The 27,990-nt window shown below is 32.6% G+C and overlaps 1 protein-coding gene across 5 annotated transcripts; it reads left to right on the top strand.

Moving 5' to 3' along the window:
• Nucleotides 1–42: 42 nt before the first annotated feature.
• LOC143258596 (guanine nucleotide-binding protein subunit beta-like protein 1) lies at nucleotides 43–27,674 on the top strand. 5 transcript variants are annotated; one of them, XM_076517783.1, is made up of 5 exons: nucleotides 54–226; nucleotides 1,069–1,174; nucleotides 2,641–2,798; nucleotides 4,900–5,044; nucleotides 19,604–27,674. In XM_076517783.1, the coding sequence occupies exons 2-5, from the start codon at nucleotides 1,171–1,173 to the stop codon at nucleotides 20,290–20,292; spliced, it is 996 nt and encodes a 331-aa protein (XP_076373898.1). In that variant the 5' UTR covers nucleotides 54–226; nucleotides 1,069–1,170; the 3' UTR covers nucleotides 20,293–27,674. The 5 variants fall into 5 exon arrangements, with proteins under 5 accessions (XP_076373900.1, XP_076373898.1, XP_076373902.1 ...); XM_076517785.1 differs by lacking the exon at nucleotides 1,069–1,174 and having other exon boundaries at nucleotides 43–226; XM_076517787.1 differs by lacking the exon at nucleotides 1,069–1,174 and having other exon boundaries at nucleotides 54–152.
• Nucleotides 27,675–27,990: the final 316 nt, after the last annotated feature.

The raw sequence follows: 27,990 nt of genomic DNA, 5'->3' as shown, positions 1-27,990 counted from the left end.
ATGATTTTCCAATACCGTGAGAGGGTGCGTCAAACATTATTTCTAACGAGGTTAGTGAAGTCATCAAACACTTGATATGGAAACTATGTTTTGTTAAATCATTGAAGGTTAATTTCTGTTGTACGTGGTGCATAAAAGACAGTTTAATATTAGTAAGAATAACACCCGTATAGCACTAAAATTGTTGTTTTTTTCGTTAGGAGACACTTTGTGCTCCCAGTTACAGGTTGTGGTTTGGATTTACTTTTCAGTAACTAACTATAGTTACTAAGTTAGGCTAACAAAGTAACTTATTTAAACGGAAAGTGAAATCTCACTTTTGAGTCCAACAGTTCACTTTGAATTAATTAATATAAATTAATAATTGGGTAATATTAGAACTTTGGTAGATTATGATCTGAAACTTATTTTGTCTTTTTCAAGTTTTTCAAAAACTTTGGAGAAGTGGCAAATCCATGAATAATAAAACTATTTAGCTTTATAAAATATATTGTAATATTTCGTTTTATTTTTTTACTTTAGAATATGTTGCATTGTAGCAGAATGCTTGGCATAATAGGCAACTACTAGCTACTCTTCGCTAACTAAAAGTATTAAACTAACACACTGCCATCTAATTGGAAAAAACTACTCAGTGCATGGAAATCAGTTACTGGTTGCCTAGTCTAGCTTCCTGTTGTTTCTAAATGTAAGGGTTCACAAGTGTTAGTGGGCCATTAGAAAAGCTGACACAGCTGAAAGAACCTAAATTTAGAATGGTAAAAGGTGACAATTGGTTATAAACTGAAGTAAATATTATGTTGATGTACAACCTGGAAGTAGTTAAGCCTAAGGTGACACTGAGCACAAACTAAAATAAGTGACAAAGCATGATACAAGCTGAAAGAAGCTAAATCTATAGTAGCAGACTATGATACATTGAGTTGTAACTGTAAGTTGAAAATTTGAATGAATTAATGTAGTTGATATTTCATAGCTCATAACTTCACATCTCTGCTGAAATTTCATTGTCTCATACTTTGACAAAATAGATTTGATGTGTGATACCTCTTAGCATTTTTTGGCTAGCTACCAAACTGAGGCTTCCTAGAGGAGCTTGCTTCAGTTTATTTCCACTTTACCTTCTCTCATGGCCTACAGATGCTTGAGATACTTTAAAAGAACATTAAGATGGGTAAGAAGTAAATAACCTCCATGTGTTGTATTTCTTGCATTTTTATTTGGAAATTAGATCTAAATGGCTTTATTCTAAACCTATACATAGGGACAGTTTGGGAGCTTAAAATGACTTGAGAAAACACTGAAAAATCAGGATGATATATTTAAATGCCTAGAGAGGTACAGTAGGTTAGTCAATAGCACTGGGACAGTATAACCAGGTTATCATCCCTGTGGCTTACCAGGCTTTTGCCTGGTGTGATAGCATCTGAATCCACCTTTGCATGTATGTAACAAACATGCCCATGTTTATTTTTTAACCTTCACAATGTTTTTGTTTTGATTTCTTGTAGCAGTGATTAGTGACCTCCAAATCAGAAGTCTTCCTGTCATTTTCTTCTACTTACTAATTAAAAGTTTGGAATAGCAGTAGACAACCATAGTGACTTTACTAAAATTATAAACTACAACCTTTCTATTATAAAATCTGTTTCTAGAGATCACCTGGAGACTAATTGGGAAAATAGTTATCAGAATTATAAGAGTGTTAACTTATTGAAGGTTTTAATAAATCTCTTATTAGAATAAAGTATTACAGTAGATGTTATTCAAATAGTTGTTTTGGAAGACTTAGAATGTTAAAACTAAATAAATTGACTTGATATTCATAAATGATCTGTTTTGTGACTGGTTAAACATTATAAATAACATTTGAAAATGCTGTTATTTATTATGTACATTAGTGATATTGGAAGCAGTTAATTTGTAAAACATCAAAATATACCATTGATAACAGCATATTGGGATGAGCTGATGGTTTAGTTTGTGTTCTGCTGGTTTGTGTTAATTTAGAAATCTTTTAGCCACGCTTCAGTATGGAAAAGGTAAGGTTGTATGTATGGGGTAAGTGAATATGAAAGAAATGTTCTTGTTTTTATTGTTTGAAAATAATACTGATGGTGCTAAATATAATGGCTAGGTGAGTCTGCAGCATGTGAAATAATTTTGTCTTTGTACATATTAGCTTTGAATCATGAAACATGCATGGTTTTGTGAATAAATAATTGGAGTTGAAAAGTAAATGATTATTTTACATTAAAAGTGTTTAAGCCTAAGGTTACATTTACCCAGTTTTGATTAACTGTTGGGAAAAAAAAAAGATTGATTTGTGGAAAAGATTACAGAGTCAGTGATTTCTGATGTAAAGAGTTTGAGCACAGCTCTGTATGAAGTGAGGTAATATAAATTTTACGAGATGCTCGTTGGCCAATACTTATTCAAATTAATTATGACGAATGTTGTATTGATTTAATGATTAATTTTAGACATTGTTAAGTTTGCCTCTTTTTAAATTAGGATTGAATATTTCACCCAAGAAATGTTTTTATACAGTTTATTTCTTTCAACTAGAAAGCATACTTTTGCATGTCCACATGGAAGTTTGTGTAAGTGTGAACTGATGAAGTTAATTGTTTTCATTAGGACATTGTCTTGACATGACCAAGCCTTCACCTGATCCTGTGTATGTGTTGAGGGGGCACAAGGGGTCAGTAATTACAGTGAACTTTGTAGAAACAATTGAAAATGTTAATTTGGTATCGGGAAGTTCACATGGAGAGCTGTTCTTGTGGAATTTGAAGGTACATGCATGAAGAGATGAAAAGGTTTTAAATAATTAGATTGAAATAACTTGTACACGAAAATAGTACAATAAATGGAAATACAAGTCATACAATGTTTCACTAAACTACTTTAGTGTTGTTAAGTATTGATACTTTCCTTGTCAGTCTTAAGCCTTATTTAGTGAAACATCAGGTTCTTTGTGTTTCTTTTCAAATAAAAAATGACAGCTTAGTTTATTTGTTCATAAATTGTACCCAGAATGAAACAAAACAACCAATTATTACTAAAATTGTGAAATGTGTTACAGTTCTTTATAGTTGGTAAAATATAAATGTGTTAAAGTTGTTTTAGTAATTATTATTTTAGGCTGAAAGAAAGAATTGTGAAATATTTATTTAAAAGATGTAATTATTGGTAATCAGAAGTTTATAATAGAACTGTTCACAAAAAAAAAATTGCAAGGTAAATTTATTTCTAAGACCTAACTCAGCTGTACATGTGCTTCCTGTCTATCTTAACAAACTGAGCTTCCTAGACTCTAGTTTAGGGTGCAACACCTCTGGTTTGGTTAGCAAAACAAGCCTTGTAAATTCTAGGTTAAAGTTCAGTGCCAGCAGCAGTTGGTATTCAAATATTGACACTTAGATTAACTACACCTTAGGTTTTTTTGTAGCTAAATTACTTATATTTTTGTTATATGTCCCTTTTCTCTTTGTTCACACATATGTAAAATAAAATTTCCAAAATGTTTTTTCTTGTATTTGTAGTTGTTAACTTCTGTCTGAGGGCAAAAGCTGTAGAAAAATAATTTTTGTGGTAGACTTCTTTTGCAAGGTACTTTTTCAAACATATTGTGTGTTATGAGTTTTAATTTTTAGTCAGTATTCTTTTACTCTTGAAACAAATATCAGCTCTATGCTGTTTCTATGTTTTGTGTTTAAAGTTTCCAACTAGGATTTCTTTTTGTCAGGTTTGTTTGGCTTATAGAGCAGTGCCCTAAAAATACCTTCATATTTAGTTAACTATTTGATCTTAGCTTTTTCAAACATTTTGAAAATTTTTTAATATGAACAACATTGAGTATTTATATGGATGTTCCATATGTAAAACAGTAAAGTTGTATATATATTAGTTTGCAAGTTTATAACATTAAAGAAAAGCATTATGAGAAAAATAAGTGATGCTTAAACATAGTTCTAACATCAGTGTCTGCTAAATGCTCTTACATATGTGAAAGACTATGTGCACAAGAATAAAAGCACTTTTATTTTGAACTTTTGGAATCTGAATGTGATTTTTGAGAAAATAAATTTGATTTTCAGGATAATTTAGAAAAATAATTTTTTTATTTCTTCTCTTGCTGCATGCCTTATTTAATATGGTATTCAGTTACTTTTAATGACACTAAGTTTAGTCACAGTTTTACATTAAAAATAACTTTTAGTAATGAAATTAGGATATCTAACAGCTATCAAATTAGGTATCAAAAATACTAAAATAAGTATAGTATTGAAATTCTGAGATAATAGTCCAGTAGAATATACAAAAAATCAGTAGATACAATTAAGGTACTGTGCAGAAATTGCATGCAACTGCCTTTATTTCTTAGGAACACAGTTAGTGTAAAAAAAGTACAAATGTAAGAGCAACAAGTACCAGCGTAGCAACATGTAAAACTACCCAACATGAAGCTTCATAGGTTGAACAAGTGAGGCTTTTATGATAATATATTTTGTTACAACCTTAATCCTAACTAGATTAAGGTGAGCTGATATTTTTGTAAACTAAGATTTTTTACACACTAGTGCATGGGTCAGTTGCCAACCATATAGGATGTGCATATTTGAAGATGGGGGTTTGAACTCATGATTATCAGATTGTGATTTTAACACTAACCATTAGATCATGCCAGGCCCTACAGTAACATGTGACATGTTTCAAGTAAAATAAATGTTAAAACTATCAGCACAGGTACAGTATGATTTAAAAGCTACAAACTTGTATAATTCTGCTCGCTAAAGAAATGTTTATTTTATTTCTTATGTCTGAAAGGTATATAAAGGGAACTTTTGAATAGAAGCAATCAATATTAATCTTTTGAAATTATCATTTCTTTAGATAAATAGACCTGAGTTTAAACTGTCTTCTTCTAATGGTAAAGAAATTATTTGGACTGGTTGCTATGGTAACACAGTTATTACTCAGGAACGAGCTGATTCTGTGAAGTTTTGGATAAAAGATGAAAGTAATTGGAAAGTTACAAGTAAGTATTCATTCTTTTCAACACTTAACTTCTCTTTGAATAATGTTTTTTTCTTGTGTTATTTGTTTTACTGTTTGTACCTTTATCAAGGTATGGAGTCTTGTCTAGACAAAGACAACAGAATAGTAGATGATTATAGTACAGAAAACTGATAAGAGATTGGCATTTAACAATTTAACTAAAATTTCAGTAATACCAGCACACTAGTTATATCACATTTAATGTGTAAATGTTTAGTACTTAATGCTACACATTATTTTATATTCTCAAGGTTATATGGACTGATCTTTAATTAAATTAAAATCATGTAATTGTAACTTGTCAGTGTAATGTTTACCATAGATTTTTTTCATCACTTTATTGGGCTATTTCATCTAACACATCTGAACAATTTCCCACTAGATGGGGGAGGAACAGTGCAATTGATGTTAAAACATGTTTTAAGGTAAAATGATCTTTCTAAAACATGTACTATTTGGTGACACAATGGCAATTTCTCAACCTCCAGGGTTTCCACTATTTGCCCCCCATCTAAGCATTGAGAAAGCTTGCTCTAATCTTTTATACCACCCTCAAAACCTCAGAAAAATTCTAATTTGTAAATTTCTTCACCAACTTTCATGTTCCCTCTATACAGGTACTGTGTATAAGCACCTCATCCTGATAATGTAATCACGTTTTTTCTTGACAAAGCATTCTTTATGGGTTTCTTTCAATATGTGGGTTGTGATTAGTCACTATTTACATTATGAATTTGAATGTGGTCCGTATTCCTGTGGTTATCCTTTTGTTTATATCTATACATTAGTTAACAAAAAAAATAAAAATTACCGACAAGGTATGAATTCTCAGGTGAATTGTTCTACTACAGAGATCAACCAGACCTTCTCTCTTTTACCTCTGCTATCTAGTGTTTGTCAATAGCAAGGGTAGGGGTCACTTCAAGTTAAAGCTGCCAATGATATGATCTGTTATGAGATAGAGATATGTATGTGGAATGAAGGTGTGTCTCTAGGTGGCTCTGATGCAGCTTTTGCAAATGATATGGGAACACATGGTGAGATTTTAGATTTAACTTTTTCCAGCCACTTCTTTTATTAGGTCAACCTCAATAGAGAATCATTTTGAGCAGCCATCTCAAGCCCTTCAGTTGGTTATTTGGGTTTGTGATTTTTTTGAGGTCTCTTCTATTGCATTTCACTCAATTCTTGATAGTAAAATCTATGGCAAGGGACTGCTTGGCTTTTCCTCCTTTTCCTGATATTGTTGTACATGCTGGGAGATTTTCTGCTAAATTACATGATGGAATAACTATATATACATGTTTCTCATTTATTGGATCACCATATTTTGGCTTATTACTGCCAGAAGGAGGCCTATTTAGATTATCAACAGATGGACCTATTTTTGGACCTGTTTGGGTCTAGATTGGAACCTGTGATCATTTTAAACAGTTTCTCAAGTTTGACTTACTCTCATGGTGAGTGGAGCTCCATTCCCAGGCCATAAGAGAGTGGTTAGTCAAAAAAAGACAGTAGATGGTCAGTTCCATGTTTTGTGTGATTTCATTTTCATTTATAAGTGGCAACCAAGAAGATGGGAGTTTGGTGTCAAATCATTAATCTATCTTGAATCAACCAATGCTTAGATCCTCTGCACTTCACAATGGAATATTTTCTTACCCTATAATGACACTGGGGCTCTGTATAATTAAGTTTGATGTTACCAATGCTTATCTCCCTATTCCCATAGCAGAAATCTTCCAGGTTGTTTTTCACGTTTGTGCACAAGTATCAGGTGCTACAGTTCTGGTCTTTTCCTTTTGGTCTTACATCAGCACCATATGTCTTCTACAGAGTTATTCAACCTTCTTCTCATCACTTACATTCCTTGAGCCTGTATACATATCATTATATAAATGATTGGCTTCATCCTGTCATTTAGCAGAACAACACTTTCATGTTCTTCTTTCAGAAGCCACAAAAGCAGTTTGCCTTATCAGATTGGAGAAATCTTTTTTGTCATCTACTCAATATCTTGCCCATTTGGGTGTGTTTTTCAATACTTAAACAATGCTTAACCAACCCATGAGGCTTTTACTTCTGTCTACTGCTTCTACTACATGGGTGGTTCTCTCCCTCTTTTGTAGATGTGGGCATTCCTCAAGCCTTTAATTCCTTTGCAATGGGCACATATGAGGTCTATTCAGTAGTCAATACATGATCAATATATCATGCATTCTGATCCTTTGGATCATCATGTTGCATTACTCAGAAGTAAGTTCCAGAGTACATGAATAGTCTACTCTCGTATAAGTGTTCTGGATTTCCTTACAGCATACTGGGGAATGGTTCAAGGTCTCTCTTGAGGAGAAAAAATGTCATGATACATTACATGATTGTATTTCAGGTTTCTTGTCAAGAAGGCACACATTCTTGAGACCTTTGTTTTCATGCCCTGATTGGCTTCTTCTTCCCCAGACTCTGGCAGCCAGGGTAGTGGAAAGATCTTTTTCACCTTTATGACCATTACGATTCCAATCATTTGTTATGTTCTGTCATGGCCCTCAAGTGTTGTGTAGCATGTACTAACTCATTTCAAGGTACTAAGTTGTTGTTTTGAATTAAGCACAAAGCTACACAATGGGCTATCTGTGCTCTGCCCACCACGGGTATCGAAACCTGGTTTCTAGCATTGTAAGTTAGCAGACATACTGCTGAGCCACTGGGGCGCTTCAAGGTACTAGGAACCAGCTGTTCATTCATTAGGATCTTTCTAATCCCCATGACTTATTTCCTATTACCCTCACAATGTGGCTTTGTAAATTGTTTCACACAACCTATAACAGATTATTGTTACAGGAGAGGAATCCTTTGCATGCTATATTTCATCAGATTCATCATATTTCTATCTCATTAGCCACCTGGTTAAATTTCCCTATGGAAGACATTGTGTGGGCTGGTACGTGGATTAATAATCAGTGATGTCGAGAAAACCCACTTGTAGAGAAATATATATGCAAAAACGGCTCGTTTGGGTTGAGAAAATATTTTACATAGAAGAGCGAACAACGCTTCGACCTTCTTCGGCGAACCTGATGATGACTGAAGAAGGTCAAAATGTTGTTCGCTCTTTTATGTAAAATATTTTCTCAACTAAAACGAGCCGTTTTTGCATATATATTGGTATGTGGATTATTCCTAATACTTTCCTGTCTCACTACTTACATAATTTGGTAATATCCTCTTCTGAGGGTTTTTGATTACTATGTTTAGCTATTTTGACCATGTCTGTTAGACTTTAACCAGAGGTGAGTATTTTCTTCAATCATGCACTCTCATTTACAGGATCCCCCCCATTGGATTTTACTTTGTGGGAAGTGTTGTCTTCTCTTCTCAGTTGTGCACTAGCAGTCACTTTCACCACAATTATTACAGGCTGCACTAAGCACCGTAAGACAGTCTAGGCACCTACCAGATGGTATTACATCATTATGGACCACCATTCAAGAACAGTCATGTGTATAGCTAAAGAGGATCTTGCATATTCCTACCAATCTTCAGGTTGAATAAATTGAGATCAGTTTGCTTTTAAAAATGAAGGGAATTTGGTTCATCTGTTGTACAGTTTTTAAAGCACTGTTCCTCAGGGCTCCCAAGTGCATTTTACTTTCTCCCAGGTTCTACTAATGGAGCTTAGGAGTCCTTACCACCTCTCATTTTCAATTGCTGTAATAGTGTACAGACTTTTCCTTGAGTGTTTGGTTTGAGTGTGTTCATTCACCCTTGGAGAAGATGGCAAAGTTGAGGGCCCTTCTACTAGGGTCCCTGGATATTTTGGTACCAGAGTCTATTCATAATTCTGATTCAGATGCTACATGAAGCTACCTGTTTGGGGAATGCATGGCCCTTCTCTTTAATCAATGTAGGTCTCATATATTGTTCATGGAAGGTGGTACACTCTCTCCTCATAATGCTGAATGAGAAGTGGTTCCATCCTAGGTCATTGACTGAGCACACGTTCCATGTCTGCTCCATAATTTCAGGGCCGGGCAGAATACTCCTTGTTCACTTGATTGTGGATTGAGGATGAATGTTCATAATCCCATACCAGATTAGTTGTGTTCCTTTTGTTGAGTATAGCATACACGATCCCATCATTCTGAGCCTGGGGTGTTGTCTTTTGGACTTCTTCAGGTGGAGGAGAAAGTTTGTTTACTTAGATGTTGCTTTCTTTCTCATTGTGGTTCTGGTGGTGTGAAATGCATCACTCTGTGACTAGAGGTTGGGATCCTATCAGAGTGTGTGTGTGTGTGTGTGTACACACACACACACACACACACAAAATAAAACCTGTCTAAGCCAGAAACTACAAAGGGCAGAAACCTGTACAAGCTGGAAATATCAAAATTTTGCAGCATTAACTTAAGATTTCTCTTATAAAAGGCCATCTATATGGCAGAACCTGCATAACATGGATGGGAAACTATCTTTCACCTACCTCATCTATCAACAAGTGGGATTAGAACCTCAGTAAGGTGGAAAAAGTGTTTTTGATTAAATATTAATTTTTTATTTAATTAATAATTTCTTTAAATATTAATAAATTGTTTAATTAATAATTATTTTAAATATTAATAAATTCTCGGACATTTTGTTACAGTAAGTATTGGTTAAATATATTCTGTTCTTTTGTCTGTCATCATTATTTTTACAGTTAAATTAGATCCATGATTTGTAGAAATATATTTGTCTTTTAAGTGCAAAATTCTATTCTTCTAAATAATTCTCATGAAAAAAAATAAATTCCTATGTTCCCTAATTTTAAAATTAAGGGAAAATTTACTTAATACCATCATTTTTTTAAAAAAAAGCTATTAAATGTGCATGTAACCTATTGATGAATTTATGGTTAGGGAATAAGGAAATAGGAATATTCCACTTTTCCTAGATAATGCAGTTTGTCACCCAAAAGTTCAACTTTCAAATGTTTGTTTAGTCTTTCTGCCTCCATTTACAACATCAGTTCTACAGCCACGAGATAATGGAATTATACAGTGTAAACAATTGAAATACAGAAAATTGATAGTTCAGTATATTATTGCAAACATGGACGGCCGTAAGAGAGCATCTGAAATGACCATGAAAACGGACGTGTTAGATGCAATTGCATTTTTAAGCCATTCATTCAAATGCATAAAAGATGAATGTGTAATAAAGCGCTTTCACAACTGTAGATTTATTCTTGATAATGGCAGAGGTTGTGAAGGAAGGTGTTTGTTATGATGATTCTAGTGAAATCCAAACTCTGATCGAGAAGATTGATGCAGATGATTCTGTGAATGCAGAAAGTTTTGTGAACATTGACAAAAAATTTTTTAACAGAAACTGATGAAATTGATTTAACATCTGTAATATAATCACAAGATGGTGACAGTGTGAGAGATTTAGAAGATGAACAAAATGGGAAAGATAATGAGGAAATAGAAATTCCTACTTCATTGCAAGTGTTAAGTCATGTTAATGCTATCAAATTGTATGCAAAAATGAAGGAGGGAAAATAAACTTTGTGCAAAGGCCATAGAATTAGCGTTCTCTTTTAACCTCATGATAAAGCCCACTAAAAAAACGAAACAGTTGTAATTGTACACTTTCTTCAAATAAATTTGATTAAGGTTTTGTGTACTTGTGTATATTTTGAATGTCTGTTTTTGTTCTTATTCTAATAAATATAGCATAAACAGTATAATAACTTTATTCACAAACATCTTACTTCCCTTGAGTCAAGCAAGTATAACGTTCCACTCAAGAATTATATATAATTAAGGAAATGCATATTCACTGTCTAAGCTGGGAATTTTACTCGGTTCTGTGCAATTCCACTTAGGACAGGTGTTACTGTGTGTAACACTGTAGTCCAATAACCCTAGCCACCAACGTGGAATACAGGTAGCACAACTTTTAATTTCAGCTCTGAATTGTGGAAGCTTGGTGTTGAAGGTGACCTATGCTGAGGATTACTCATATTCTATTTTACTGTTGATATAGAACTAAATTATAGGTGAAGAGCATATTTACCTCTGTTGACTCTCACCCATCTTGTTTCACCACTTCTGGTTTATGTCTCGAAAAAAAATGATTATATTATTGGGATGAGGTCCTCATATACAGTATCCAAATAGAGTGTGTTGAAGTTGGTTGAGAAATTTAAAAATATAAGAATTTTTGAAGCATTTGATTGTGGTATAAAAGACTGGAGCAAGCATTCTCAATGCTCATATGGGCAAAGAGTGGAAACCCTGGAGACTGAGAAACATTTATAGTGTCAGCAGAGGTATTAGGGCAATTACATTTCCAATTTAAGAAAATGTTAACATCTATGAAACTAGAGATAACAATTGTAGTAGATACTATTACACATCAAGTGTATAAACTTGGACTTAAGGTTGTTGCTAAATTTAGTCAAACTTTTATATTAAAATTAACTATGATTATGGTATAAAAGTTGAAGGGATCAACATTGATAAAACATAATACGGTTAAATACAGATATGTTTTAAATTGTAAAATAGGACAAGACATGTTTAGTTGAACATTAGTATGAGAAATGTTTAATGAAAGCTATCTGGCCAAACAAAATTTTACTGTAATTTACAGTGTTAGAAATAATCATGAAAATAGTAAAGAAGAGTATAAATTTCAAATATTACAGCAGTTCTACCCTGTCATTATGTGAAAATGTGTAGTGTGTAGTCATGTGTTAATAACTTATGATTGATTTTGACTAACCAGCCAGAAAATTTTACCCCAGTGGATGTGTAACAGATTAAAGTGCTACTGAGAAGAGGTAATTGAACCCAAAGGTGAAACTAGGCATTAGTGTGCAAGCAGTGTTATGAGCAAAGCTCAAGATTTGTGTATTTTACAGATAATGATTTCAAGTTTGAATTGTTTCACAACAATCAACAAAAGTTTGTCAATGGCAGAAAAAAATTGTAGCATCATAGTCAATTTACAACATCTACAATGAGGCATGATGGGAATTAGTGTGTTTGGGACTGCACCTTGGTCAGTGGTGTTGGTGAGCTACACAACATTGATGGTACTCTAACTGCTGACAAGCAGAGGTAGATTAAAATATGTCAACCATTTCCTCATGAACATGACTCTTCAGGTGAGAGCTTCGTATTCCAGCAAGAAAACTATTCCAAGAATTCTGCAAGCATTGTAAAATTATATCTTAACAATAAAGCAACTGATAAATCACTCACAACCATTGCTTGGTCTGCACAAATTCCTAATAAGCATGGTTTTGTATTTATAGAGGTTTGTTAAATTTCTGAATATCAAAAGGTGATGAAAAAACTTTACAAAATTGTGTAGAATGATATAGAGAACATATATAATAATATTCCACTATTATACATTGATAAGTTATATATAAGTATGATAATATTGTAATGCCATGTGTTAAGCAAAGGGCTTACAAATGGAATAGTAATGCATAGCATAAGGTATTCAGTTTTCTATTTTCTGTGATAATGTTTTGTATTGTTAATTAATTTGCCATCTAGATTCCTTTATTGTGCAATTCCTGTATGTATATCACTTTTGTATTTCCATAAATAGACATTAGTCCTACTGTTTACTTTGTGTAAGATCCATTGTAAAGTAGTAAGTACAGCTGTTATATTATGAAGTCCTTGTATTCTGTATTACATTTGAGCTTTAAATTTTTTGTGGTTCCAGCAAAGGTTAAATCCACTGTCCTGTCCCATGTTGGTAAGCTATACCAAGCAGAGACAGTAGCACTACCTATGTAAGGATGGCTCAGACTGTTCATTAGAATGGTATTTTAAATATCTCCTGAACAGATCATCAAAACTTTGCAATATGATGTTTCCTTTTATAGCAATATTTAATGATTTAGTCATATTTCTTGTTGTTTTTTTATTACATGATAACTCAAAAATAAAACAATGGTGTTGACCAATTTCACTGTAGCAACATAGCTTAAAATGGAATATCTGTTTTTATTTATAGTATTATTAATAACTAGTAGTAATTAAAAAAAAATTATAATTGTAGTATAAGCAATGTTATAATTACTGCTTGTATTTAGCTTTTTAGAGAAATTTGCTGTTCTTTTAAAAAAGCTTAAGTGCATGGTGAAATAGGAATTACCAAACAATAATCGATAAACAAGTATTACAGTTCGAATGTCATTGTATTTATTTCAGTGTCTATTGAAACATTGCAATATAAGAACAAAAACAAGCAAACATTTGAAGAAAAACTATTTTTAAAAAAGGAAATAAATGGATGGCTAATTTCAATACTTCAAAAACATTGCAAACAAGATAGTTAGGGATGTTATTTGCATGATGTTATGTAGAGATGATGTAAATGCTATCCCTACTCTCTTGCTTGCATTGTTTCTGAAGGATTGATATTAGCTATCTATACAGTTATTTTCTGTTTTTAAAGGTTTTCTTTATTTATCCAACAATACAAATGTGCAGGTGTTTGTAAGTAAAATCTATTATCAGGTTTAGCTCCTAGTACCAAACAAATGCTTCTTTACAATTACACTTAGTTTTTAAAGTTACTTAAAAGAGATTTGATAAATATCAAAATATAGCAGAAGGTAATTGACACAGAACTGAATAGCGGCCAGCTGAAATACAATAGGTACCCTATGTGCTACAATGCTATATTTCGAGTTTGCTATTTGTTATTATAAAGTATATTTTAGTGAAAACAATCTTATAATACTTATCAATGTTTCTGTAACTTTTTGTAAGTGTAAAACACACCAGAACTAAACTTAAAGTTTACCTAAGCAGTATTTTTTTGAGCCTGGTAGGGAATATGGGGAAAAAATATGTCATGGACATGAGAGAGCTATTTGCATCACATACTTAGGTTAGCATGACATCATATTTTTTCCCCTATTTTCTTCCCTGAACTTAAGGAATTTTATTATATTCTTAAAGATTTATAAGGTGATAGCCAAGTAAAGAAAAACACATAAAACTCTGTTTTAGAAGAATTATTGTTTTTATTAAAGATTAAAGATTTTACATATCTTTAATGATATTAAAAACTGTGTGTTATTTTTAATGGAATTTTGTTTATTAGGCATTCACATGCAAATCTCATGACTTGCTGTTTGGTGTTTTGAGATCAAATAAAACTAAATCTAATCATTATGAGACTGGAACTGAATTATAAAAATGCAGACTTTTACTCTTGTAGATTTAAAATAGTGATCATGTATGAATTCTAAATTATGAGTAAAACAAAGATGAGCAAAATAATTTTTCTTTTGTCATTATATTAATTAAAAGATGGGTAAAAATTGGTAGTTTTATCAGTTTAAAAGTGATGTTCATTTTCAGGTTAGAAATCTATTTTGCTACTAGCACACATGTTCGACTTATCTAGTTTTATTTATCTTGGGTACCTTGTTCTATGACAAATACTAGTGTGACTTGAGTAGTGTATATATCATGCTGCATGTTTAGTAACAAGCACCACTATACGTACAGTATTTGGACAGCAGAATTATCTTGCATAATGATTAGACACTTATCCATTTTCAGTAAATGTTTAAATTTCATGTTTAAATTCTAAATGCACATGTTTTTTTTTTATTATTATTATAGAAGAAAAATACATCATAGATTTTTTATTCAAATCTGTATTATTCAGTGAGATGACTTGCATGTATTTGCCCCACAACATGGGATTATTGCAAATAGTACAATCTTATTCAAGTTCAGAGAAATTTATGGGATTTACCAAAGAAAAGTTATGTTAAATACATTTCTTCAAACAGTAACTAACATTTATGAAAAAAATATTCATTACTAGTTTTTCTTTAAAAAAAATATTTTGTTTGTTGTGTGTAATCATTTTTTGTTTATCAAATGTCAAGATATTTTGAGAAAATACAATCTACCGGTGCTATCATATAATTTTTTATAGCAATGCTTAAAAGCTTACAAAGCTGATTCAGTACTGTAATATCTTTTTGCTTAAATGGACTCATGGTTGTCTATTAATTTTTAGGTGAGCATGAAAAATTAAAAATGAAGTTCCTGTGTTGAATTTATGGAATCTTAAGGCAGAGAGGAAACATGTCCTGGGCCTTCGATGTGAGGTTACATTACACCTTGTTTGTGCCCTGTTGGACTTTATGTAATGTCTTGCATCACTTCAAACAGTACTATTTTGAGTGTATTACTAACAAGTTCTAGTATATTGCTTCTCAAAAATGAAAATGAAGAAATCAATATTCTAAAATAACAATTACAATTTCAAACAATGTTTTTATTCATTTGCAATTTGCCCCTTGCTAGTACAGCAGTAAGGTTACAGATTTACAATGCTAAAATCAGGGGTTTGGTTCCCCTTGGGGGTTTCAGCAGATAGCATGATTTGGCTTTGCTATAAAAAAACACACTTGCAACTTATTTCAGAAATGCAAATTTGCTTCCCTTGAATGTTTTTGTTCGAACATTTACATAATTTTCTAAATGCTTACCATGTTGATGTCTTGACCACTATTTTGGGCTTGTTTCCAGTCTATTGTTGTTTTCTACCCCTGAAAAATATTTCCCATAGTAAATAGCCTCACTTTGATACATCATAAATCCACTTCCATACCTAACCAAAACTCTGCCCTAATTAACAGATGACTTAATAAATAAAATTAAAGTGTGTTTATATTATTCTTAATTACAGTTAATCAGCATAATATATATAATGGAAGAACATTAAATAAATATGTTTGATATGACTTGTTTCTTGGATACATTTTATAAAGAATGAAAGTTCGGTGAGTCAAATTTTCGTGATGTTTTAGCAGCCGACATATATTAATATCCATTACATGGGTGATTATACTACACTTTTAAGAGCAATAGAAGAAAATGAATACTTTGCTCTATAGTGCCAGCGATGATTTTATCATGTACCTGTTATATGTAATATTTAACACTAAAGAATTAAGCTTATATTGTACTAGAAACAAATTTGTCAGGGGTGTACTTGCATTTAAACATCTTAAAGCTAAAAAAAAAAGAGAGATCTTAAAACCTCAGTTTGTTAAATACAAATCTTGCAAAGAGTGTGATACATCTCACTAGATGTAAATTTGTATCTTATGTGATGACATGAGTAAACATTTCTCTTTACAGTTACTGTTATTGAAACAACTACTAAATGTGTTTAACACATTGAATTTTAATTATAGTTTGCAATAAAAATGATTAATGTTTACTACAATTTCAGAATTTTTGATAACTTTATTCTTACCCTGTGAATATTTGGTGAAAATTTGTTATAAAATATAACATGAAATATGTAAAGCAATCAGGCTTTGAATTGTTTGTTTTTTTTATTTCACACAAAGCTACACAAGGACTATCTGCACTAGCCGTCCCTAATTTAGCAGTGTAAAACTAGAGGGAAGGCAGCAAGTCATCACCATCCTCTGCCAACTCTTGAGCTACTCTTTTACCAACAAATAGTGGGATTGACCATAAACATTATAATGCCCCCATGGCTGAACGAGTGAGCATGTTTGGTGTGATGGGGGTTTGAACCCATGACCTTCAGATTACGAGTCAAATGCCTTAACTCATCTGGCCATGCTGGGCCAGGTTTTGAATTTTAGACTAAAGTAAATTTAAGGAGAAACATTATGTAGATTTCTGCATAATATTTTTATATGATGTACAAAGTTGAAGAAATCTCCCAAACACATGCGCACATTATGCACCAAATATTTTAATGGACAAATTACAATTTCCCTCAAAAACCACACATTATTTAAAGAATAGAAAATAATCTAATGCTATATTTCATACCTTTTTTAAATGGTTGAATGTAAATTTATTGTGTTTTTATATTAACTTATTATATTTTAAAATATAAAAAGAGTTAAATAAGTTGAATATTTTTTGAACTTTGCTCTCTTGTTGGTGTGGAACAAATTTACAGTTTGTTGTATTTAAGAAACAAATGATCCATGTAAAGAAGTTGGAAATTGTGCTATAGTTATGAAATATGGTTTATTTCAAAATTCAGAATATGATGAATTTACTTAGGCTAGTTAATTAAAATATTTATTTATAGATAAATTGTTTGCATGAGCTACAAAAGTATCTTGGTTTTATATTATTAGATATTCTTTTTTACTTTCAGTCATAAATTTTTAGAATTACTAATGCATTTTACTTTCATTTGGTTAGTTTACCCCCCTTTAGAACAGAAACTAATAGATTCTGGTTTACCAATTATTCTGACTGAAACTACAGTTAAGTCAAAATAATCGTAAGTAGTGAGTATTAAAAATGGTAAATAAATGATAGTGTTATTAATATACACCTTAGTTGTGGTGTAAATGATAAATAAATAATAGTGTTATTAATCTGTACCTTAGTAGTACTTTTAAATAACATTGATAATAATTACAGTTCATACCATTAAAAGTAATTGGTGTTCATGAAATTGATATAAACGGCATGGTGAATCCTGGTATTGGGCAAAATTACTCGGATACTTATTCACACTGGATGTGGCAGAAGTGACTTCATTACATCATATTCTTTTCTTTCACTCATAAGCTTTTAGAATTATGGCATTCATTCATAAACAGTTATTATTAAACTTATAATTAATTGTTCATGAGTGAAATAGAAAAAAAGTTCGAAAGTCTTGCTCATTTAACCTACGCATTAAGATACTCTTAAAGGTTTGAAACATAAGTTCCTGAAAATCTAAAGAAATATTAAAATGAGGGCTCACAATGTTGGCAGATTCTTAGTTATCTGTGATAATGTTTTCCTGATTTCTAGACTGTTAAATAAACCCCATTTAAAATTATCATATTTTAGTAATATATTTACATAGTTTTGGTTATTATATAAAAGCTGGTAATACATGTATTCAGGTTGTGTATAGGATATTGTTCAGTAATTTTTTGAAAGTGATGTTAGTGTAGATACTGTGGGTGCTTAGGACAGTATTTGTACATGCTTTTGTATAATGTTTCATTCTTTCTATATAAACTATCAGTGAGTTTTGAAATTATTTCAGAATGAAAATACCTTTTAAAGAGACATTATTTGGAGGTTTGTTGGTAGTTTGGTGACACAGAAAATTAATCTCTTTTAGAAAGTATGTGTAACAATCTTTTCTGATATGTATTATTTATACAGTCAATCATAAAGATATATTCAGTTTTGGAATTTAGAATTTCCAAAGTGGGGACATTCTTCTTGTTTAGTGGTATGGGAAATTAAAGGAATATGGATGAATACATGACACAAGAACCATCCAGAAAGATACCTGCAAAAAGTTGTGCTCAAACATTTTGTAACAGGTGATAATTCATGAACACAAGGTCAGTTGTAAAGACCATATTTATGTCCCAGTCAACAATGTGGCAGCATAATCAAGAACACTGTCTTGGAAAAGTGAAAAGTTACATGTATACAAGTTCCTTCTGTGGCATATTTATTCAACTGTCACATATCTCAAGCAGCTGGAGAATGAAACAGGTATTTATGGTATTTGTCACAAAGATTTGTGGCTTGAGTGTTTGAATGCAGCACTCATGTGATTGAGCTGTTTAAATTGACATTAGGAAACCATCATCCTTATACACTAGATAAACTATGGAAAGTCTGCAGGGAAGAGTGGTGTGCATTTTACATTACAATCATAGAATGGAGTCTCCGAGTGAAAGCTGTTCTGCAAGACTTAGCAAGATGCACATTTATTGAATAGACCATAATTGAATACAGTGACATGAACTGTTATAAAGTGGTGAGGCTCCAAAATAACTTTAATATTGTCAATCTCAGAATAAGTTACTAACACATAAGCCTACTTTTTTTTTTTTTTCAAGATCTTATTAAGATCAAAACTTCAATATTATCAAATAATTATTTAGAACAGCTTGTTAAATTTTAGGAACTCATCTTTGTGGTAAGATGATGCAATATGAGGAATAAAGATTGACAATTAACAGGCATTTAAAATGGCATGGATTACAAAACAAAGACAAACTAACCATTCAAGTAATAGTTTCCATCATAAGTGAATTGGACAAATGTGTCACTAGGCAGTATCTTAGTGAGCCAAACTTGCATGCTTACTGATACACTGATAGCATTTTAAGTTTGTAAAGATAGAAGTTAACCATTATTGCTATACTGTAAACATTGTCAGCACAAATCTAGTTCTCATCACCATATGAAGTGGGTATCAAGAAGTGATTTTTCAGTGACTGAAAAAGATTCCAGTTTATTTATTGTGTAAAGATTTGGGATATTTAACATTTTACTTGATCCTTGGTGATGAAATTAGAAGAGGAATTGTATTTACTTCTTTTATTATTGTACCATTTTTTAAAATAATTACAGGTAAAAACAATAATGTTTATTCTAATGTATGAATATTTCAGTAAAAGAAAATCAGTTTTATAATATTATTTGGTTGTGAATAGGTAATGAAAAGAAATAACATATTTTATTGAATATTCCAGGAGCTGTTGCTGCCCCTGGTGTTGGCTTTTGTAAGTGTAGCCTAGGTAATACTTCACCTCTGTACCTTGCATATCCTGATGAAGACCCAACAAAAGTCAAAATTCTTGATGTTGAAACCAATCAGGAGGTTGCTACAATTCAAGAAAACATAGATGAAAACCAGAAATTTGGAATGTGCATGTGTATGAAACTTTTAAGTACACCCTTGCTTGAAGGAAAGAACCTACTTTTATGTGGCTATGAAAGTGGTTCTGTTACACTGTGGGATTGGAAAAATAGAAAGATTATCTCAGAAATGAAATGTCACAGTGAACCAGCTATTTGTCTTGATTTTGATGACTGTTATCGCTGTCAAGGAATCAGTGGCTCTACTGATAGAGCCTTGTCTTTGTGGGAGTTAGTTCAGCCTAATCAGCTTAAAATAAAACAAAAGGTTATGGTGACTAATCCTGGTATATCTGCTGTAGCTATACGCTCAGATGGAAAAATTGTAGCAACAGGTGGTTGGGATCAGAGGCTCCGTATATTTTCCTGGAAAACAATGAAACCTCTTGCAGTACTTGATTATCATGGTGGAAGTGTTGAAGCACTTCAGTTTTCCACTTCATCCATTGGAAGGTATCCACAGCTTTTAGCTGCTGGGTCAAAAGATGGAAAAATCAGTCTCTGGTCTCTGTATAATAGCTGACAAAATATATTTCTTTAGCTTTGGTATGATGATTCAAATAATATGTGAAGACTCATCTCTGATCACTGTATCATAATTTACAAAAATATCAGAATCAATTGATGGTAACTAAAATATTTAACAAGAAATTCAAAATCATACATACTAGTTGTATACTTGCAGTAGGTAACAAATAACAAATTAATTTCTGGTTATTTATTGTAGTAAAAAAGGCTTAAAAACAGTCTTTTAATCACCAGATATCAGTTAAAAATCATGTTGCTGTAATAACTGGATTCTTACAAAAATTCTTAGGTGGTTACTATATATTAGTTTTAAAAGTAACTCCAGACTGTGGTTAATTTATATGCACAATTAATCATAAACATTAGCCTTTAGTAACTAAGAGGAAAAAATGTATTAAATAAAATCTTGAGAAGTTCACTATGTGGTACTAAATAGAAAACTTAAAATAAATATCACTTCAGAGGGTTGAGCACATTGTATTAACATGATTTTGAATATGTCATAAGTCATGTGATAGCCACAGCTGATATAAAGTTGTGATGAAATAGTATTTATGAGAACTACAATTTGAAATTATGTTGAAAGTAGTATAATTCATTTTGGGAAAGATATGTAACATCTCTTGCTAACACAAAATGTTCATATACCCAGATCAAAACAATGTATTCACAATTTCCAAGACAGCAATATCTTTTGTTATTAATAACATTGGAAAACAAAAGAATATTGGACAACTGGAACACAGAGATCTGCAACAAGTTGTACCCAGTTGTAATAGGTGAGAATCATCAAATACAAAGGTGTGTGGCAAAAACTAGCCGTTGTACCTCAGGGAGCAGCACATCACATACCCAGGAAGGATCTCCATCATGAAACAAGGGCAACAAGATATGGCTTCCAATTATTCTGCCATTCAACTGTTACATACCTCAAGCAACTTGAGAATGAAACAAGTGCCCAAGATAATCCATATGAAGATATGCCAGTGAAGCTGATTGATGCAGTAGTGTTAGACAAACACGACTTTTTCAGTGTAACTATAGTGTGAATATTAAATTTAGTTATTTTTAGAAGTGATAATTTATCATAGGTTTGTTTACTTAACTGAATCATATGTTGTGTAGTTCAGTTGTTGTGAACTACTGTTGTTTATTATTGCATCCCGTTACTAGAACCTTCTAAGTTTTCTCATTCTTTTAATTGAGTATTATTGCATCATAAGATCTTGAAATGTATGGAATATTTAAGGCTTCTCTATGGCTCTAAATATGTATTCAAAATGTAGTTTGAGTTAGTTTAAATGAATGGGTAGATAGATTTACAGTGGGTGACTGTGAGTTTATCCATAAAGAGCATTTACTGGCTATTTCTAAAGTGAAATTAACACAGACTGTGTTATGATAACAGAGAAGAAATAATTTATCATGTCAGTTGTGTTCTAAAGTAACTGAACACTCCTTGTGAACTTTGATGAAAAAATAGAGAATTATTTAAAACTGAATACAACTGTGGTAACCAACAGTGGTGATTTTAAAGTGAAATTATTACAGACTAGATTGTGATAACACAGCATGAAAAATAAGTTTTATTAAAGTGTGTTACTGAGTCACCCTGTGTAGACTGATGAAAAAGAGACAGTTATTTAAAGATGTGGATACAAATATGATATCCAACAGTGTAGTAAACATTTGTTTACAAGTGTGACTTGTTTTAATATATTATTTTCAAACAAATTAATTATATGCTATTTATTTATTGTTGAAATATATTGCTAACAATCACAGATACCTACTATAAAGAATCTAGCCTATACATAAAGTCTCACTAGTATTTGTTGGTTTGTGTGATTAGACTTTTGAAATCTTCATGCTCAGGAAACCATTTGGTTAATGAATGCTGGAGGGAGTAGTGGTGTGCTTTGAACAAGATGTCCTTACAGTGACACTTTTTTGCAATAACACCAATGCTTTAGGGCTGTTGTAAAGATGCATAGTCTTCAGATAAAGTATGACTGGATTTGGCTACAAGAACTAATAAAGTGGTGAGGTTTCAAAATTGTTACAAATAACATACTTAGGCTCTATATGAAGCAATCATTAAAACTTCCAAAATCAGTAGTATGTATGTTAAATAAAAACAATAACTTTAGTGCTTTTAAATTTGATACTGACGTTTTTATCGTAGCACTGATATTTCAGAAAAACAAAACAAAAAGCAACTCCAACATTATTGGATATCCGAAGTCTTGTTCTTATGACTACCAATCTTTATTTCAGCTAATAGTTAGATGACATGAATGAAGATGATCAAAGTTAAGTTTCATTGAAAGTGTAAGTTTTGGAATAATGCAGTATTGGCTAGTACAGTATTATTAAGTATAGTTGTACTGAATACTAGGGACCCAAATAATTCACTCGCAGAAAAACTACCCTATTGAATTCCAAAATAAACAACTATTCAAAGTAATAGTTACGATATATTATGCAGATATTTACTAATAATAGCTAAAAGAGTCGATAACATTTTCAGTTAATAATTCAGAAATTTATAAAACGGATGCATTTTCCTCTGCTACATAACTAGCTGATTACGTCAGTGGGGCTAACTTTTAGATGGTTTGAATTATTGCTACAAGATATTTTTAGCTTACGGTGGATATTGACTTTTGATAAATACGTACATATTTTTTCTGTAAGTGATAAAAAATATGTAGGTATTTAAATTCTGATTAAGAAGTTAAGGTCACATAAAGTTGTAATGGTTTTTAAAAGAGACCCAAAATTCGAGCGCTTTCGAAAAGTTGAGTGTTCTTTCCTAGGAGAATAATGAATAATGAAATGTATCTTGGCATTGATGTCGACGTCACGTAAACCGAATGTTCAGTATGAGTTAGTCTTGAGAACTAGCCAATAATAAGGCAGAGTTGTTGGTGTTAGGTCTAAAGTGTGATAATGATTATACACAAACGCCAACTAACGTGACAGGGGTTTAGTTTAGAGAGAGAAATCTGAAAAATTCTCTCTCCAACTGGGGTGTTCAGGAACGTTGTGGTTCCTCTTCGCCCCCTCACGTGAGAAATTGTTAAAATTTCATGGGTTTTTCCTTCAGTTTAATTTTGACATTTTTAGGGTGGAGTGGGGTAATTGAGAGTGATAAGACGGGAGAACTGGACGAGGGCGGCATAAGTGAAGTGAGCCAGACCTAGGACGGAGTACAATGGCGGCTGGCGGGTTGATTTAAAATTAACTATGACTTGATAAACTATAACTGAATAAAAAGATTAACGGCTGTTTTCAGGATCATGTAAGAATGTGGCTGGGACCTACAAAACTAATGCCAGAAATTTTGCTGTGGGGGGGGGAGTACCCCGAGAAAACCCACTTTCACGACCTGAGCACCGAAAAAAATCTACCCAGACCGTGCCCGGAAGTAGCTGAGAAGAAACACAGGAATAAAAAGAAAAGCTGATGGACTGTGACGGTGGTATACATGGAAACTGCTAGCTGCGGTCTTGTGGATCAGGTAGTAACTTCGTCATGAACTTTTCACACTTGAAGCCCATTGGTGCAAGTGAAAAACGTGGTCTAGATGGTGGAACAACTGGCTGTTCGTCGGTGAGTTGTTCTTCGCTGGTCTGTGATGCTTTGTTTCTTCTTGTGATTTGGTTTGAGTTTTCTACGTGGAGGTAGTTTGTTTTTCAGTTTGAACTGACGCGTCGATGGTTATCTTGTGAATGGTTTGAGTCTGGCTGGTTGTTGAATTCTGTGGAACTGGGACTGAAGTCTGGCATGATCTGTCACTTTTCTTTCTTGACTGCTGAATCTTGGCGTGTTGCTAACAGAGGGAATTGACGTCTTTTGAGTCGAGTTATCTGTATCTGAGTTCGTGTTTCTTCTAGTTGGATCTGGACTCGGCGGTATTTTTGTAGTTTCTCGTTGGAAGTTGTCCGTTGGTTGTTTATGATGTCTGGGTGCTTTGTTTGAAGGGTTGTCGATGTGGGCGTTCGGATCTAAAGTGAAATATGTGATAATAACATCCGTCACGTAAAATACAATCAGCTCTGTACTTCGACGTTGTCACTATCTTCATGAAGTACGTAGGAAGATTAGTGTTCTTAGAAAAAAATCGATGAACAGCATATACATTGGCCTGAATTTGAGGTTCTGTGGCTTGTTTGATTTCTTTTGGTTGAATTGATGGGTCGACGCCCCTGAGGAATACTGAATAAAGACTGACTGGACATTTGGTAGGGGAACAACTTCCATTAAATTCGGTGTTCCATGGCTGGCACAGATAAATTTGGTCTGCGGTAGTGGCGGGTTGGATGAGAATTCCGCCCCGGCGTAAGATTCGGGTCCTGGACGGTTCAATGGTTGCTCCTGACCTGGCTTGGGCGATCAACGTGGCGACTTGAAGCGGCATGAGGTTCGACGGTAGACCGTCGACGATTACCGGCGGTATTAACGGCCTGCCAGCGTAGATGAACGTTTCGTCTTAAAAAGCATGTTGCAAGAGATATCAACACGTCTGACTTGCTCAGTGACTGCTTTTATCAACTTTTCTAATGATTATAAGAAATGTTAACCAATTTTTATAAAGACAACTAACGACAAAAGATGGTGGGAAATAGAGGAATTATAATGTGACGCAATATATAGAAAGTAATACTAATAGAGAAACTGAAGCTTGAATAATACTGGAAATATAAACTAAGTTTAATTACGAATTTAGTTTTGAAACTCTTTTCACACATACAATCCTGGGATTGAGATTGATGCCATTTGGCATTATAGCATTTAACAGTGAACTTTTGTATTTATTGTTTTTGTTAGGTGTACATTTTGTCTCTATGTCCATCAGTTCAGTCTTCAAAAATGTGTTAGGAACGTTGAAGTGTTTTTCACGGGAAGTTCTTTGTTTTGGTTTGATTTATCGTTATTTAAACGTTTCTCTGTAGTTGTTTTGGTTTGATTTATCGTTATTTAAACGTTTCTCTGTAGTTGTTTTGGTTTGATTTATCGTTATTTAAACGTTTCTCTGTAGTTGTTTTGGTTTGATTTATCGTTATTTAAACGTTTCTCTGTAGTTGTTTTGGTTTGATTTATCGTTATTTAAACGTTTCTCTGTAGTTGTTTTGGTTTGATTTATCGTTATTTAAACGTTTCTCTGTAGTTGTTTTGGTTTGATTTATCGTTATTTAAACGTTTCTCTGTAGTTGTTTTGGTTTATGTATTGGAAATTTCATTTTCGATATTGGATTAAATAAATAACGTTTTTTTTTTTTTTGTAGCGAGGGTTATTTGTTTAGTGATTTTGAACTGCGACTGGTTGTCTTTGTCGGAAGCTTTGTCCGTTTTCTGCATGAACCTGCAGGTTTAGCATCTCCTGCTATTGTTCTTGCACTCTGTGTTGTCGACTTTAACGCGAACTAAGTGTGAATGCTATTGTTTTGTTTTGTTTTCTGAAAGAAACGACATAAATTTCGGAAAGAACTGGATTTTAGTCGATCATTGAGTTGAAAGAAATAAGTTTTGTATTCGAGGTAGGTTTTTTTAGTTTTACATGATAGATGGAACACTAGAAGAATTTGTGTCAGGCAGATGTACGTTGTATATTGTTAACTGTGTTAATTTGTTAGTGATATTTTTTTGCTTATAACCTCTTTCTGTCATTGCCTGTTTCAAAGGATTAATGTGACAACCATAGTTCTTACTGTTAGACCATATGTTTTTAACCTAAGTGCTTGATTGAATGTGTTATTGTATTTGCATTAGGTGCGTAGAGAATGACAACTGGTATTATGTGAGTATTGTGGCTTATTCGTTGGTTTCCGCAAAAATTAGTATGAAGATCACCACCTTTTAATGTTTGGTTTACATGTAAAAACTTATTTGATAATGTAGTATTCTAGAGTAAATTTAATAGAGCTGTGGAAGGTGTTAGCATGTCTATAAAATGACAGTAATGAACCTTCGTCTTCTATCTAAATGAAAAAAAGTAATCAGTGTGGTATATCCAAAACGTTGGTTTGTCTGTGCGATTATCCAACAGTCTCCTATAAAAATGTTGACATGGTTTGGCGTCATCTTGGTGCCTGCAGTTATGCCTTTTTTTTTTTTTTTAAATAGAGCCAATTATTAAATTCAAAATCGTTAAGCGTAAGCAATAGTTCAGCTGAGTTTTTAATAATTTCAGTGTAGGTTTGTCCACTTTTAGCAGAGAAGATTCTATGACTTTTTAGGCCTTCGACTTGGGAATGTTTATGTAGAGAAAAGAAACATCCATAGTACAGAGAATAATGTTTTCCGTTGCTGTTACCGGCAAAGATCATGTTAAAAAATGTATCGTGTCTTTAACGTACGATGTCAAACGTGTGTGTGGGGGGATATCTTTTATGTGGTGATCAACGTAAGCAGATAAGTTTTCGGTAGGCTTACCGCATTAAAAATAATAGGACAACCAGGACTGTTGGGTTTGTGTAGTTTAGGTAACATGTAAAAGCGACCTGGAACTGGGTGTTCAGGTGAAAACAACTGTAAAGTTTCACTACTAATGTTCTGTCTTTTCTATAAGCTACATAATACGTCTTCGATAATTTTGATACATTTCGGCGTGGGGACTAAATCTACCTTTATACGATGGTTTAGGTTATTAAGTTATCGGTAAGCTTATCTTAAATTACAATGGTACTGCCATTACCAGCTGGTTTAATAATAATTTCATTTTCATGTTTCATTGAAATTAGAGCAGCATGTTCACAATAGGAGACTGTTTTGTGTTACTGGGTAAGGTTACTTGAATTACTTCATTTTCGACTACAGTGATAAAACTCTCTAGATGTGATTCTTTGTTGGCTGATGGAGATCAGAAGGATTTTTCTATAATCTGAGCCAAAATTATTTCTCTCAGTGGTTTGATTGTGAAAAAGTTCTCGAAATCTTAATCTGCGTGCAAATTCTTTTAGGTGGGAAATTATTTCGATGCTTTCTACGTTTTAGGTGTAGGAAGAAAACCTTTTCTGATAAGTTTGTGTTGAGGTTTTCATTTAGTATTTTAGAAGACAGATTGAAGACATTGGAAGTGTTCGTTGGTTTTGGTCGATCGGATGCAGAAGTGAATAAAGCTGGTGAAATCGGAAGTAGAACCTATTTTAGGAGACAGCTCAATGTATGTATTTATATTGGAGCTGTTACTCAGCGGCTCACAGATATTAGTACGAGTCTGTTTAAAGTAAGTAAGTATTTGTGAACAGACATTACGATTTGGATGGAAGAAACATTTGTTCTTGTGTGAAAGATAATGTGTTTTTTATTGTTGTTTTCACGAGAATTTCAAAAGTCTTTGTTTTTGTTAATAAATGCATCAACTTTTGCACACCAGTTTGTATTATCGATTTGTTTGGATTTCTAAAATTTACTAACAACAACAAAACAAACTAGTAAAGATTGGTAATCATTTCATAAATTAAAAGTTAGAATGCATTTACTTATAAAATGGGTAAAGATGAGTGTATCCATGAGTTTATAGTAAAAGATTTGAAGGTGATAATAACCTGTGCTTCTAGTTTTACAGATAAGTGCAGTTTAGTGAGTTACCAACGTGGTATTTTTCTCGATAAGAAGATACCAAGGCAAACATTATACATTTCAGTTTTCAGTGTAGAAACCTTTTAAATTGAAATAAATTTTGCTG

Source organism: Tachypleus tridentatus, chromosome 8 (genome assembly GCF_004210375.1).
Source record: "Tachypleus tridentatus isolate NWPU-2018 chromosome 8, ASM421037v1, whole genome shotgun sequence".
In the NCBI taxonomy this organism is placed as follows: Eukaryota; Metazoa; Arthropoda; class Merostomata; order Xiphosura; family Limulidae; genus Tachypleus; species Tachypleus tridentatus.
This window is presented reverse-complemented; position numbering and strand designations above follow the sequence as displayed.